The sequence below is a fragment of the Monodelphis domestica genome, chromosome 3 (genome assembly GCF_027887165.1).
Source record: "Monodelphis domestica isolate mMonDom1 chromosome 3, mMonDom1.pri, whole genome shotgun sequence".
Lineage (NCBI taxonomy): Eukaryota > Metazoa > Chordata > Mammalia > Didelphimorphia > Didelphidae > Monodelphis > Monodelphis domestica.
Genome location: NC_077229.1, coordinates 437,864,212 through 437,880,504, shown reverse-complemented (window position 1 = coordinate 437,880,504; position 16,293 = coordinate 437,864,212). Strand labels below are relative to the sequence as shown.

General features: G+C 33.4%; 1 protein-coding gene across 1 annotated transcript in view; it reads left to right on the top strand.

Moving 5' to 3' along the window:
* Positions 1-15,669, top strand: part of GOLPH3 (golgi phosphoprotein 3) — a 58,136-nt gene extending 42,467 nt beyond the window's left edge. The window contains exon 4 of the mRNA XM_007487503.3: positions 13,531-15,669. Coding sequence (XP_007487565.1) covers positions 13,531-13,955 — 425 coding nt within the window. The 3' untranslated portion in view covers positions 13,956-15,669. The remainder of the gene's footprint in view (positions 1-13,530) is intronic.
* Positions 15,670-16,293: the final 624 nt, after the last annotated feature.

Below are 16,293 nucleotides of genomic sequence, written 5' to 3'. Positions count from 1 at the left end.
AATAAGAATTGTATTACTGAATGATGCTATCTATTCCAACTTTATATCCTGAATAATTTAAACTGTCCAGTTGACTACAAACTCTGCTACTTGGAATAGAATCAGTTTTAGTGGAAAGTATCTCATATGACAGTATAATCTGTCTGCTGTTCAAGAGACTTAAAGAAAAATGCCACCTCTATACCATTTACTTTTTTTTTTAAGTATTTATATGTAGCAAGAACTTTGCAGACTACCATAAAGAGTAGGAATTTGGTTATAATAGAAAGGCTTATCCCTCATGGTTTTTGTTTTGGATTTATGCTGAGTATAGCCAGTAAAACCAGTGAAAACCAGTCTTCATTCTCACCTTAAAAATAGTATTTGATTGTCCTTTTAGCTTCTTTTTTGGAACTGAAATCGAAAGGACAGGCAGACTGTTTGTTGGAAAATTTTCTTAAAGATTGCAGATTTAAGAATTGATTAAATAATCTTTATTTGAAATAAAAAAGAATAAACAAGATGTTAGTATTGTCAGACTTGATGTACCTAGTACAATAGTTTTATATTTTTTCTGAAACACTGAAACCTAAGGAAACCACCTTAGAACCTATTTGCCAAAAAGCTTTTTAACTTAGACCTACCATTTATTTTATTTGTTAAAGAAGTGTAACTTTTAAATCTGTATTCAAAGATTGTTTAACTACAGTATGGACTTTTCTACAAAAAGAGATAGTGTGATGAAACAACATTTCAGAGGAAGTATTCATCTAAAATATCATTATACTTCCATAGGATATCTTCTTAAGACAATTTATCTCCTGAGGTGTTTGGGCACCAGAGTTGGATTCGAAACACCATGAGCTTAAAAATAGGGATGGATTCCGCTTTTTTACACTAGGATTCCTATAGATCTATTTTTATTTTTTAAATTCTGTTTACTGAATAACAATCTCCCTTCCATTAAAAAAAAGGAAAACAAAACCTTTGTAACAAATATGCAAAGAAAACATTTCTGCATTGGCCATGTCCAAAAAATATGCTTCCTTTTGCACCCACTACTCTGTTAGAGATGGAAGTAATGATCTACAGTTTCTTTTTAACCATTTTAATCAGAAAAATTGAGACCAGGCCCATGTCTCTTTGAAATAGGAGGGGAAATAATACTGATAGGATAAAATATTTAGGATATTTCAAGAAAGGGAACAAAAAAAGTCATTTCTGTAACAACCTAAGAGTACATTGTATTCTGATGTCACAGAATATAAAAAGTTTTGAATCAAAACTAAGATTTGATACCATTCATTAATGAAAGTAAATCTTAACATAAAAAATTTTTTTTTTTGAAAATGCAATTAAAGTGGCTGTTTTTGTAGTGGTTGCTTCTAGCCCTTTCCAAAAGACCACACTAAACTGCTTTACTGATGTGGATTCAGTACAATACTTTCTTTTTAAAAATCCCATGTAATAATCACATATCACATGTATATATGGATATATGATCTGGGATCTAGGCTTTATTAAAATTGCTCTATAGCAAAAATTAATAATACAGAACTAGGTATCAAGTGACAACCTTTGTACAACCCAGTGGAGTTGTCAGTTCTGGGGGCGGGGGAAGGGAGGGAAGAAAATGAATCATTAACATTTTTTAAAATTCTAAAAAATAAATATAAGAAAATTTTAAATCCCATATAATAGTAATTAGGAAGTATTTATTGACTTTTTTTTTTAGACTAAACATTGCTAGGTGTTAGTGAAGAAGAAATCTATCAATCACATGTATGGGTTTGACCAAGTGACCTTTAAGATCTCTCTGGTTCTTAAGTTCAATGAATTTGTAGTCTTTCTCCTAAATAAGTCTAGATTTGATAGGGAAACAAAATTAATGTGAGTAAAATAGAAGAATTAATACCAAAATCCGTGATAATGACTTTAAGTGCAGTATGATTTTAGAGAAGGGAAGAAGAGAGAGCATATTGCAGGAGGCTTGAAAGATGTGTAATTTAGGTTGAGCACTGAAAAATGAGTAGGATTTGGATAGTATAGCAGAAAAGCATTCTAGTAGGGAAACAACATAAGCAAAAGTAGTGTAGTTTTTAAAAAGAATATAAATAAGACAAAGATGAAGATAACCTAAACTTGATTAGATTGAGGAATAGTAGGAAATAAAGAGGCATAAGCCAGAAGAATTTTATCTTTATGCTTTAGGGAACCATGACCTTATTAGATAAAAATATATATGGTCAGGGGCAGCTGGGTAGCTCAGTGAATTGAGAGCTAGTCCTAGAGATGGGAGGTCCTAGGTTCAAATCTGGCCTCAGACACTTCCCAGCTGTGTGACCCTGGGCAAGTCACTTGACCCCCATTGCCTAGCCCTTACCACTCTTCTGCCTTGGAGCCAATACACAGTATTGACTCCAAGACGGAAAGGTAAGGGTTAAAAAAATATATATATATATATATATATATATATATATATATATATATATATATATATATATATATATATATATATATATATGGCATGGTAGATATCTTGGAGATTCACAGATTGCATTAGGAGAGATAGTTAACACACTAAATGAAAAAGTTGGGATACAAAAAGATCTTGAAAGGCTAGGGCCCTGGGCTGAATCTAAAAAGATGAAATTTAGTAGAGTTTTAAAAATCAGCTTTATAAATACGGAAGGTGGGAATCTGGAAAATTTCTAGGGGTTTTAGGGATGAAGTTCAGAATGATGGGTGAATCAAAAGAGCTAATGAGATACTTGTCTACATTAAAGGAGAGTATAGCTTTGAAGAATAAGGATATGATAGTTTTTTTGTACTGTTCTCACATCCATAAGTTCTTAACAGGAGCCCTTGAATTTGATTTTCATTGTTTTGACTGTTGCATTTTTCTATAAGAGGTTTCCTTTGCAATCATATCTTATTTTATTTTATGCATTTAAAACATTCTTATAAAGGGTCTGTAGGCTTCTTCTGTTCTAATCATACTACATCTAGACTATTGTATTTCGTTGTAAAAACTACATTTGTAGAAAGATAAATTGGAAAGCTTTCAGAGAAAGGTAATCTTATTGATAGTTAGTTTGATGAAGGACCCAGAATCCATATCATATGAAACTTTTCTTGGAAGGAACTGAGTATGTTTACCCTGGAGAAGAGAAAACCAAGGAGTCTAAATGATGCTCTCTTCAAGTATTGAAAGGGCTATTCTGTCTCAGAGAACAAAACCAAAGCATTAGATGAGAAATAATTAGAAAGTCAAATTTAGAATTAATGTCAGTAAGAATTTTATAACAATTAAAGCTGTTAAAAAATGAAATGGGCTGTCCTGTGAAATTTCCTCCTTGAAGATCATCAAACATAGAGAGACCAAATAAACCAATTATGTTGGAACTGGGATTTCTTTTTTGGACTAGATGACTGTTGAGGTTCCTTCCAACTCTAAACCCACTTGTTTGTATGGTCTACCATTTTACAAAGTTGATCTAATACTGAAAATAAAGTACTAATTTTCACAGAGCAACTTTTCAACTTTAGAGTCTTAGATGGGAATAATTCAGTAAAGAATTCCCTTCTGTTACTGAAATCACAGCAGAGCTAAATTCATTATCTGATTTGTGGGTTAGTATTAGTGATTTTGTTTAGCAATACTATTATTCATTATGTCATTTGTCATACATTATGTCAATTCATTTTATTTTTTATTATAACATAGGAGCTCTTTAATGACTTAACAAGGATAAATAGCTTTGCTTTGCCCATCATAACTTTGGTAACAATTAAATTTAATAAACATTTGTTAAGTATTTAGTCTGTGCAGCTCTCTAGTATACTTTGTTTACAGAAGCTTTATTACTAGAGAAATAATATATGAAGCACAGGAGAGTGTTCCAGGATGCCAGAAAGAATGGCTTATATTATTAAATATTGATTGAAACACAGATACAAGCAGCTTTACATTGAGACTATTACCTAACTCTCCTTTTACTTAACTGTCAATTATTAGTTTAACACATAGCACTATTGGATCATACCTTGCATAACGCTAAGCTACTTTTAATTTCTTTTCATCTCTTTCCTAAACTTCAGGATAGGGGACAATTCTGAAACTCTTAAAAATAGTTAATTATATGAAACCTACAGGATCCATTAGTTCTCTGTAGACCCCATAAGGTGGAAATCAACTAGTAAAATAAAAAGGGGATAAGGTGGTATAAACAAAGACTGATTTTACCTTCCAAAGGGAGGAGGAGGAAATGGATGGCCAGTTTATACTTACTGTGGCAGTAACATTGAGTTTTGGGGGGAGTGGGTAAGACTGAATTTTTGTATCTTTTTCTAGGCTTAGAAGTACAGTGAGTTTTTCCTGACCCCAGTACTACTTACTTAGCACAGAAACTTTAACCTGCTCCATGTTCACTCTCTTTATGTATCCTGGTGGCCAACCACTCCTGGAGGGGAGCTTCCCATTTGGTGCTGGACAAAGCACAGATACCCATTCAGAATTTAGCCATACTGCAGCTCAGAACTTTCAAACTCAAGTGATCAAAGTGATCCACCAGCCTCTGAATCTAGTGGCACAGACTGTTGACATGTACCACCATGCCTATCTAATGCAGAGTTCTTCTAAGGCTTTTTGCCACTCCCCCCTCTCCCCCCTCCCAAGGAGTGTAAGCTCTGAGGGGTTCTATTAAGCAAGAAAGATTTTGAATATAGTCCTTGAAATTGACTGCATTCTCTACTGAAAAACCTGGCTAAGTTTAGGGAAGTGCATTTCTAGTAGGTTTGGATCTCTTGTCTTCCCTAAGCAAAACATTAATGATCCTGGAGGTTTTATACCATCCTCTCTATTATTCAGCGAGAATAACAGCATGGTGAAGAATAGGATAGGAGATAATTAAAATTTGGTAGCTTGAATGTGATGACCAGACGATATGATATTAGAAGAACCAAACCTGGCATTCTTATGATAAATTAAACCAGAAGAAAGTTTCAGCTAAGTGGGGAGGATGGCTGAGAGGCTCTCATTTAGAGGCAAAGAAAGGAATTAGTAAGAGAATATTTTCTTTAAGAAAAGAATTAGGAGGTGTTCGATATGGTAAGCACTTAACCAGTATTCATAATAAGGAAAGTATCTTCTCTTAAAAGATAGGAAATGGCTTAGTACCAGGGTAGGCGACATTTCCAAATCAGCTGTCTATCAGGTAGTTAACTTGCTTAGAGCCAAAGTAAAAATACCAAATCATACCAAATTTGGTGGATAAAGATGAGTTATAATATTTCCATCTGTCCTATTCAGAGATTGATGGTGAAAAAATTGCATAATGAAAAGGATATCAGTGTGGACCATAACTATTTCTTTCAGAATTTAAATGATGTAAAGCAGGCCTCCTCACCAGAATACTTTTTAAAAATCTCATAGATTGCTTCAGTGAAAATTTGATTTTATTACCAGACACTTGGCAGTCAAGGACCACAATTATTTAAAATAAAAACTCAATTGCAAAATGCTGTAGAAATGGATCATAGAAGATAAAAAGCAGTTACCACTTCATAAAATAATAGTGGTAGGTAGAAATGCTGAGGACTTGGCATCTCAATTTGGCAGTCATTTATTTCTGTGTTTAGTGTCTTAGTTATTTTGTTAATCTGAATCACTGGACAAAATTATCCATAGGTTGCATTTATTATGAAACTTACAATCTTCCTAAACAGCTAAACAATATTGGGTTTGGTATTACAGGGCTAGAGTCTGAATCCCAGCATTTTCACTTGCTACTTTTCTGACTTGGGGCAAATTATGAACAGCTCTGGACTCTGGTTCCCTTATCTAAACAAATAAGTCTATTAGACTAGAGCAGGGATTTTTAATGTTTTCTGTGTCATAGCCCCCTTTTTTAGTCTTGCAAAGCCTGTGGACTTGCTATGAGAATAATAGTTTTAAATGCATAAAATAAAATCTATAAGATTATATAAAGGATATAGTTGCCAAATTTTTCTTTTAAAAGTTATTGAACCCTTGGACTCAAAAACACCTGAACTAGAGAATTTTCAAGGTGCCTTCCAGATTTAATCTATGAGAGATCCTGTGAATTTAAATTATTAACCAATAACTCAGTGTGCTAGGTATTGTACCTGACTTTGGGAATACAAAGACACAAATGAAACAGTTCTTTCCCTTGAGGAACTTACTCAAATATATAAAGGACTCTGTAGAGATCTTACTGATTAGGATATTTACTCAAGTTATGCAATTATCAGTGGTGCATCCATTCTGCGAAACCATTTTCCTAATTCTCCCTCAGCCCTCTCTAGTATTCACCATGGGAAGGGGTGCATCCCTTTGGGAGCCCTTTGGGGCACCTGTTGTAAAATTTGCTTATTGGCTTTATATTGTGTCTTGCTTGCACATATCTTGGACTTCAACATGAGAGGATTAAACTGGAACTCTTTCTAAGGTCCTTTTGGGATCTAGATGTATGGAGGATATGACATTCTAATATGCTATATGAATAAAATAATGGAGATATCCCTAAAGAAGACCAAGATGAGAGGAATAGCTAGATCAGGTACATACAGGTGAAATCTGTGCTGGTGATGACACAGTATTAAAGCATTAAGGAATCAATTTCCAACTCCTCTAAAAGAGGGGGGATGTAATTCTAAAACACTAGAAAAATAATAGGATGATAGTATTACAAAAATTATAAATCTGGAAGGTGATAGTGACTACTAACCTCTTATTTTCTTGTCTCTTCTATCTACATACATTAATGTGTACTTATAATGAAAAAGAAATAGGTTTTCACTAATGATTTTCTGTGGTAGACATACTTGACTGAAAGATATGGAGAATATAATAAGATTATTGTATTATTTCATCTGGTTATGTTAATTTTTTAATCATTTGGTTTGGAGCAATGTGTAGCATGTTGCTATTGTCCTTCCCATAAAGTATCCTTCTGATTATCAGTACAAGATAATGGCCCTGTCGTGGAGAATATCCTAGATAGAATTCAAATAAAGAAGAAATTAATTATAGATGGTGAGTTCATATTTTAAGATGACATACTGGTTTTGACATTGAGGCCCAGATGATTGTAGAGCTTTTTCAGTAAGGTTTATGGTCTTTCAAAAGGAATTAGCTACCAACTCACATAGGAAAAGTAGAAAAAGATAGGATGACTATTGTCCAGATTTTTATATAGCTGGCAGCCTGTTAAGGAATCAAAGTACAGATTTGTACAGATACATCAGATGGACTATCTGGACCCAGAATTGAAATATTAAGAAGAAAGTGCATTGGATGAAATTGTACAACTATGTCAACTCTCTTAGATTAATATTACACAAAAACTTCAAATTTGGTATTTTGATAGTGTTGGCATATAGCTTTGATTTTATGGAATGTAACTATACTCATAGAATCAAAATCTTAAGTGAGTTAAAGAGTATTGGAGAAGATTTATAGTAAGCATAAGTAGAGTCTAGCATTTTATCATCAAAGATGTCTAAGAAGTGGCATAAAAATATTCAAAAAATGTATGATCAGAAAAGGAAGGTAAGTTTGGCATGTAGGTAAAATGAAAGTTAATGAAGGACAGCTTATCTGCTCTGTAAAATAGGAAGATAGGGACTAGAATAGCACAGGATGAGAGGATGTGAAAAGGTGTGATTTATACTATTGGTGGGAGTGCTTATGTTGATGAAACATCTACCGAAGAATAGGCTCAATACTAAATGCAACAAGCAGATTGCTAGATCTTTGGCCAAATTTTGGGAGATTTGAATTTTCATCAGCACATTCTTTCTCTGAATAACAGGTAAAATATACAATTTCACGACTCAAATTGATCCTCCACACATAGATTTTTAGATCTCTTTTGTAGCATAAAGTTAACCATTTCACTACTGTCATTTAGGGAGTTCTGAATATCCTTTTAATGTAGATAAATCATTTGGAGAGGGAGGGAGGGAGGGGCAGGCCCTGGGAAGACTTGGGTGAGGTATCTAAAGCTGTTTTGAGTAGGATAGTGAGTTGATTAGGGAAATATAAAAGGATTGCCTCTTATAGAAAAAAAAACAACTAGTAACATCTTTATTAGAGACATTCAATCAAGCAAAGCAAATTCTTATATTCACTTTCCAAAATGTGTATTAGTCTGTATATTTAGTTTATTGCTTCAGTGTTGGGAGATGGGTACCATTTTTCATCATCAACCCTCCAGATTTATTATTGATTATTGCATTGACCATAGTTCTCAAATTTTTTGAAGTCCGTTTTTACAAATTTGTTATAAATTATTCTGATTTTGCTCATTCTACATTGGCTCTTACAGGCCTTCCTAGGTTTCTCTGAAACCATGCTCTTCATTATTTCTTGTGGCAGAGTAATATTATATTACATTTGTATATGATAATTTGTTAAATCATTCTCCATTTGATGGGCTCTCTTATTTTCCAGTTCTTTGCCACAACATATCCAGCATAGTTTTTACAAATTTATCTCACCTTAGTCCCCTTCACTTATTCTCCAGTTCAGCCAAACTGGCCCTATTGAAATCCCTTACACTCGAAATTATATTTTTCCCCTTTATAATTTTAAACAGGCTGTCTCACCTTGTCTGGAATGCACTTTCCTCACCTCTTTGTAATCTTTGGTGTCTTTATAAGGTCAGCTCAAGAACTATCTCTTACATGGGTTTTTTGCAGATTCCTCAAGCTGCTAACACTCTTCCCATATTATAGTTATTTTTTTGTATGTGTTGTTTACCTAGAGAAAAGGTAAGTTTCTTTTTTGCCTTTGTATTACCCTTATCTAATATTAGATGCTTAACAATACTTGTTCATTGATTTGTGTATGATTGGATTTTAATAAGAAAAGTGGCTTACATACAATAAAAGAAGCTTACATAGGCAAATTAGTTTAAAACACAAAACAAAACTCAAGTTTTTAAAATACACTATTCTATTTTTTTGTCCTGCAGTTTAGTGATTTGGTCAGAAGGTGTCACCAGACTACCAGATTTATCCAGTTCTGTGACATTGCTTTGTTAACCAAAGTGGATTTAAAAATTTTGTTCCATGGGAATCATGGAATATCCATCTAACATAGTTTCAGGAAAGAATTCTTAAAGCCAGAAATTTTAAAAGATCTATGGAACTTTTCCAGGCCTACTGATATTTTGGCCCTAATAAATTTCTTCTTATATAGAGTTAGGGCTAATCTCTCTTCTACTTCCATTTTGTCTAAGCCATACCAAAACCCTACCATATTGCAAGTATGTGAAATCTCATATATTTATTTAAGATAAGTTGGGCAAAATTTTCCTTTAAAAAGGTTTTATTTAGTATTTATATACAATTTTTACTCAGTTAAAATACAATTTCATGAATGAAATTTGAATGTTTCCTCAAATTTCATCTTATATAATTTGAGTTGTACCTATATATAAACATTTGTGTATTTTGTATATTAGCAGGAATGTTTTGTTCTTTTAAAAAATTCACAACACTATCCCAAGTCAGAATTTTCCCAACCAGAGTAGGATTCCAACTGGAATTCTTAGATTTCTAGATGAAAATATGTTCCCTTTTTTTCTGTTTATCCCCTTCCTAGATATTAACTCCTTTGTTACTTCTCCAGTTTTTTATACAAAAGTCATATACTTAAGGGGGCATAATAGAAGCCTCAGGAATACAAAGGGCTATTAAATGAAAGGTCAGATAGATTTTTGTTCAGTTTATCTCCAAAAGACAGATATAGGAATGTTGTGGATGTTGTTTAGGAGGTAGATTTAAGTTTTATATAAAGAAACACTGCCTAATCATTAGGGCTATTCAGAAATGGAATAAGTTGTCTCATGAAATGGTAAATACTTCGAAGGTGTTTAAGCAGAGGATGGAGGACCATTTATCAGTAATAGAGAAGATTCTTAGTCAGGTTTGTTGGCCTGGGTGGCTTCCAACTCCCTTTTTATTTTAAGATCTTATAGGCTTATGAATTTTTTTTTTCCCCCTGAGTGGTTACAGTGTTGTCATATGAGTAGTTTTGAGATAGAGATGTCTCGATGTCTCTCCTACTTCTCTCTTTCTGCACTGGCCAGCCAAGATCTCCTTCTGGTGTGGAAATAAATGTTTTCTAAATTAGGGCTAAACCTTCAATTTAACTAAATAATGGTACTCTAGCTCCCTAACTAGGAAACAGCCAGCCTTTCCATTACCTTTCCATTTCTGGAAGCCAGTCTTACATAGTTGCCTTTATCCTAGATAAAAGAATAGAATTTTATTTTCTCCTAGAAAGAAAGTATATCAGATAGCACTAATAATTTATTATTTTTCTTAGCATGAAATCTATTATGAGTTCTGTTTTCAAGAGAATTCTTTCCACATGCCTAGTAGTCTTTCTTCCTTTTCTTATCTTTCTGTACACTCTTAAGATTCAGACCATCCTAGGACCCTAACTCTGATAACATAATAGTTACATTTCTTTCAGTAATTCATATAACCTTGCAATATCCAAGCAACTCTGTAAGGCTAAAGTTGCAGAGTTGGTGCTGATCTGCATTTGTGGAAGGAATTTCCATTTGGAGAGGAATGCCCTTGCATTAAGACCTGTTCTAAATAAAAACAACAATAGTTGTTATTTTGTTGTTCAAGGCCTGCCACAATCTCTCCAGCATGTCTTTTCAGTCTTCTTTTATCTTAATCTCCTTTACATGATCCACTACTATCTGACCCGCCCTTTCCTGCTTCTGTACATTTCTATAGGCCATTTTACCCCTACCTGAAGTCAGTCTCCCTTGATGCCCCTTAACCAGGGAAGCTAGATGTCATAGTAGATGAACCCAGGAATACCCAATTTCAGATATTTAAAAGTTGTATAACCCTGGGCAAGTTGCTTTAACCTATGTTTGCCTTGATTTGCTCATCTGTAAAATAGGGATCAGTTGTGAGACCCAAACAAGATAATATTTGTAAAGTGCTTTGCACAGAGATACGTAGTAAACATTATATTGATGTTGTTATTATTACATCTCAACCTTTCAAAATTGCCTTTTCATCAGGTCTCAGATCAGATGTTTCATACCACATTAAGCCTTCCTTCCCCAGGCCTTTCCTAGCTAGCCCTTAGATTCTGCCAGTTTTCCTATGGATTTATCACAATCTGACTTTCTAACTTTTTAGTTATTTATGAATCTGTTATGTAATTTTCCCCTCATTAGCATCACCTAATAGTTACATGTTGAATTGTATTAAATAACACCAACTACTGGTTTATACAGTTAACATTTTTTTAAAGGGATTTTTTTCTATGATGATTGACAAGTGATAATCTATATCAGCAGAAGCCTTTAGATTATTTAAGAAGTTATTAAAGCATTTTAAATGATCTGGAAAGATTATTTATAGATCTCCACTATATAAACATTGTTTCCTGAGTAAGCAAAAAGAAAGCATATAATTAAAAGAAATAGAAAATTCTGGACATTTCTATCCCAATATGTAGTAAAGGGAACATCTTTTATTTGCCATTATACTATTAAAGATAAGGTTGCTGTCTCTGTAGGTTTTTCCAAAAATTCTAAAAAGAAGTGAAAATTATGACAAAGTGCTTTGGTACAATGATGTTGATATTTTTTTCTTTTAAAAATTACAATAAGCTGCAAATATCAAAGAGGCAAAGTTATCTAGAATAGGCTTTGGACCAGTAGAAACTCTTTGAACATTTGATTATTTTGCTAAAATTGTCATGCTATCAGGGTTTTACATCATCATACTTTCCAATAGAAAGCATGAGGCATATTAAAGTTTACTGTATACCATTCTCATATTTTGTACCTTATTAGTAAATGAACTCAGCAATAATATTGAATGTGACCTGGTTTTACTAGTTGTATCCTCATGCTGTTTTATAAGTAAAAATCTCTCATGACACTGCAAAGTGATTGGAATGTGCAAATTGATGTAATGACTTTCATCAACTTCTTGAAAGTTATTACCCTGGTAAACCATTTAAAATGTTGGTAGGCTTTATAAAAAATTCGAATGCCATCGACACTCTTGAATTGGACAGTAGGGCTTTAGACTGGTTCAGAGCTACCATATGATGATTTTAAATTTCACACGCACTGGAGTTTTCCTCAATGTATATTGAACATTGTTCAACAATGTATACTTGAAATCTTGGCACTTAAAGAACATTGATTAATAAATGTTTACTGTGCTTTGCATATTGTGTTTAAAATGTCAAACCTTATCAGATAGGCCTTTCTAGGTACTTTTTATGTGAATAACACTGTCCCCCTAATCTCCCCCTCCCTTTTATTTCCTAAGTTGCCTTCATAGATAGACAAATCAAAAATTAACAATGACAGGTGATGGACAGCAGTTTAAAGTTGTGTTGTAGGAGGGAGATTTTAGATCTTTCCTTTTGGTTCTTAGTGGCTGGACAGAGGATTTGATTTCTGAAAGTCAAGCACATTTAAGAGTCCATATTTCAAATTCTCCCTAACCTTAAGGGTTTCAAGGAACCCAATGAATTTCTGATTTGTAGGGTTTCCATTCAGTAGTACTAAATCTTCATATTGATAGGTGATGTAACTCCTAATTTCTTAATACTAAATTATAATTTTATTTTTAACAGTAACTAATGAAGTGTGAACAATTGCATTCATTTAAAAAATTTTTTTTCTAGGAGTAATTGTTATGTATAACATGGTCTCAGAAAATTTTTAATTTTTAATAGAAGGGAAATTAACTAGAGTCATCATAAATTTGAAACTCACTAAAAAACAAAATATAAAAGTATAGTTCTATCAAGTGGGGAATTTGATTTCTTTATGTAAGAAAAACAAATAATTGTTCTCAAGTAGAAATATTATCAATTCAGGTTTCCTCACTCTTGGTGCTCTTCAGATTTTGAATTTAGTGGAAATGCCACAAATCATCTGCAAAGTGGTATAATTATTATGGTAAGGAAAGACCATTTAGATTAGATTAGATGATTTTTTAAGTGAGGCATTGTAATTTTCTATCATTCTTGACAGATTTTTGTATTTGTCTCTTAAAAGGAAATGTGCATAGCTGCCAACATTTAAAATGATTGGAAATTTATCTCTAACCAGAATTCACTTAAGCATTTTTAGTGACTGAGAAAAACAGCTGGTTCTCAGTTTCAGTAGCTCTAATCTAATTTGAGGAATATGTTATTGAGGTAGAAAAGAAAGAATGACATTTTCTCGTTTAGCTTTCAGGTGTGCCCTCATTATCTTTGTTACATTAAAAAAAGACACCCCCCCTCCCCAATTCATTTCTATACTAAATTAAAGCTTGTAGTTTTCTCTATGGGGTCTTTGCTTTGAAGTTTAATGGTTGTTAATAGTAGCTTAATAGGTTTAATAGAAGAATATATTCCATTTCTCTAGAAAAACAAATTGGCCAAAATTAATTTTCTTGTTCATTATCAGAGTATTAAGCAGACCACACCTTGAATCAAAAATTTTAATTATTTTCAAATTTTTGAAATCTTTTGTTTAGGTGAGACATGGAATCCGTTAAAATTGCACTACCAGTTAAGAAATGTTCGTGAAAGATTAGCCAAAAACCTGGTGGAAAAAGGTGTACTGACAACAGAGAAACAGAACTTCCTCCTTTTTGACATGACAACACATCCACTTACCAACAACAACATTAAGCAGCGCCTCATCAAGAAAGTACAAGAAGCTGTTCTTGACAAATGGGTGAATGACCCTCATCGAATGGACAAGCGCTTGCTGGCTCTTATTTACCTCGCTCATGCTTCTGATGTCCTTGAGAACGCTTTTGCCCCTCTTCTGGATGAGCAGTATGATTTAGCCACAAAGAGAGTGCGACAGCTTCTGGATTTAGACCCAGAAGTTGAATGTATGAAGGCCAACACAAATGAGGTCTTATGGGCTGTAGTTGCAGCTTTTACAAAATAACTGTTGTTGGACTTTTCTTTCATGTTCTTTCTCTTCTATTGACTTCTTGTTTTCTGTAATTGACTTCTTTGTTTTCTGTAATTCGTACTTTCTCACAATATGAATTGGATCTTGTTTTAAGGAAACAATAGATGGCTTTTCCTGTATGTTGTGTGTGTGTGCAAGATTCTGCTGGTACGAGACACCCTCCTATTTCTGTTATTAAAAACAAAAAGTTTTACTGCCATATTGGCATTCCATTTACTATTGAATTCAAGTTGCTTGCAATTCTTAATGTAAATTTTTGTTTATTTCTGGTATGCTTTGACGTTCAAAGTACCTCCACCACCACATTCACATCTTTTGGATAACCTCGTCTTGAGTTGTTCCACATGTGTATGTGTCTCTAGCATTCTACAGTACAATTCAGACAGAAGTCACAAAAAAGGCCTTTAATTCACCAAAGGTAAATATCTGTATCTATTAGAACATTTTATACATAGACCTCAGTTGAGATGTGTACTTATTAGCAAAGTTATTTTTAATGAAAACAGCACATGTAAAATGCCCCTTTGAAGTTTTGCTTCCAGTGTAAATCTTCTTGTATACTATGGTTTAATAGTTAAAAATCAAAATGAAAGCTTGTGTTTAAAGGTCCAGTTGTTTCAAATACCAGGTTTGGGATGAGATATACATTCCAGTATATTCTGTATATAATTTGAATTGTATATTAACAGCCCCCTTCTCCTGACCCTATTCCTCTCCATTTAAGTATTTTGCAAGATTTAGTTAGTTGTACACCTGGCGTCTCCTTGCTTTCAACCATTGCCATTTGGTCAAAACCATGACCTCTTTACCAAGGGGAAGAAAGAGTGAGTGAGTGAGAGAGAGAGAGAGTGAGAGAGAGAGAGAGAGAGAGAGAGAGAGAGAGAGAGAGAGAGAGAGAGAGAGAGAGAGAGTGTGTGTGTGTGTGTGCGTGCGCGTGTGTGTGCGTGCGCGTGTGTGTGCATGCACTTGCGTGTGAGAGAGAGAGAGTGTGTGTGTTTATAATTGATCCCAGTATCTACTGAGCTGTGCCATTTATGGTACTCTGCCTATGCATCTATATTTTGAACATTTATCATTTTCTTCATATAATTTCTGTGTGGAAATAGGCTTGTGACCAGTACTGATCTTGAGTACAGTTTTTAAAAACTTTTGTCTGCAAGTAAGTTAACTTTTTTTGTCTCTTAAATGTCATTTATCTACTTAACACTTTTTTTGGGGGACAGGGTGGGGGAGGTGGGAAGCAAATGTCAATCCTAGCAGGTGTTGCATGTAAATTGTTAGCAAGTAATGACTACAGCTCAGATGATTAAGATTTCTGTAACAGGAAGCTCACTATGTTTTCATTTTTTATATATTATAATTATGATGATTTGCTCATTATTGTAAAAATATAAACTTTGGCTTTATAAAGTTTAGTTATTATTACTTTACCACTGCTTATCATACCCACCATTGGTTTCATAATGTAAATACTAAACATTGAAAAATAAAACATCAAATTTTTTAAATCACCATAGTACATACTAATATTGGGGCTTTCGGGTGTTTGAAATTATTTTGTTTAACATTGAGGGCAAAAATACTAGATGGTGTATAACTCTAGAGTTGAAATTTAAGGGATCCCTAATATGTATACAAGCTTTTTACCTGAAGTAATAAATAAACTATGATCTTGAAAGTGCCTGAACCAGAGCAAGCATGTCATTTGTAATTTTGTTTTCCAGATCAGTTTCATTCATAAGGAATTACTGTAGTCCTTTTTATAGTATTGTTATAATTATTTCTACTTTTTCTTAAAGATCATGTTACTTAGAGTGATTAAAAAAGAGAAAGTAATTTCCTTCCCCCACCCCCATAGAATGAATATTCAAAAACCATTACCAGTATTTTGATGGCAGCTAGGTGACTCAGTAGATAGAGTACTGGACCCCAGGAGTCAGGAATACTTGAATTCAAATCTAGCCTCAAACATTAATTACAGGACTGGGTGAGTAGGAATAATAATTATACCCCCATTGGTGTTGCAAGGATCAAATGAAATAATATTTGTAAAGCACTTTACTATCCTTAAAGTGCTATATAAATGGTAATGTCATATTGTTATTTTTGTCTTGATTGAATTTATTACTTTCCTGCTTTGGAAAAAAACAAACCAAAAACTTTATTGAAGTTTGTTTCATGCTTGGAGACTTTTTTTAGAAGGATATTATCCTGATAGTCAGACATGGTGAATCTGATTCTCTACTGCACACTGTGAAGTACTCAGTCCTAAGCATAGAGAGGAAAGAAATGGCTATATGTGGAAATTGTT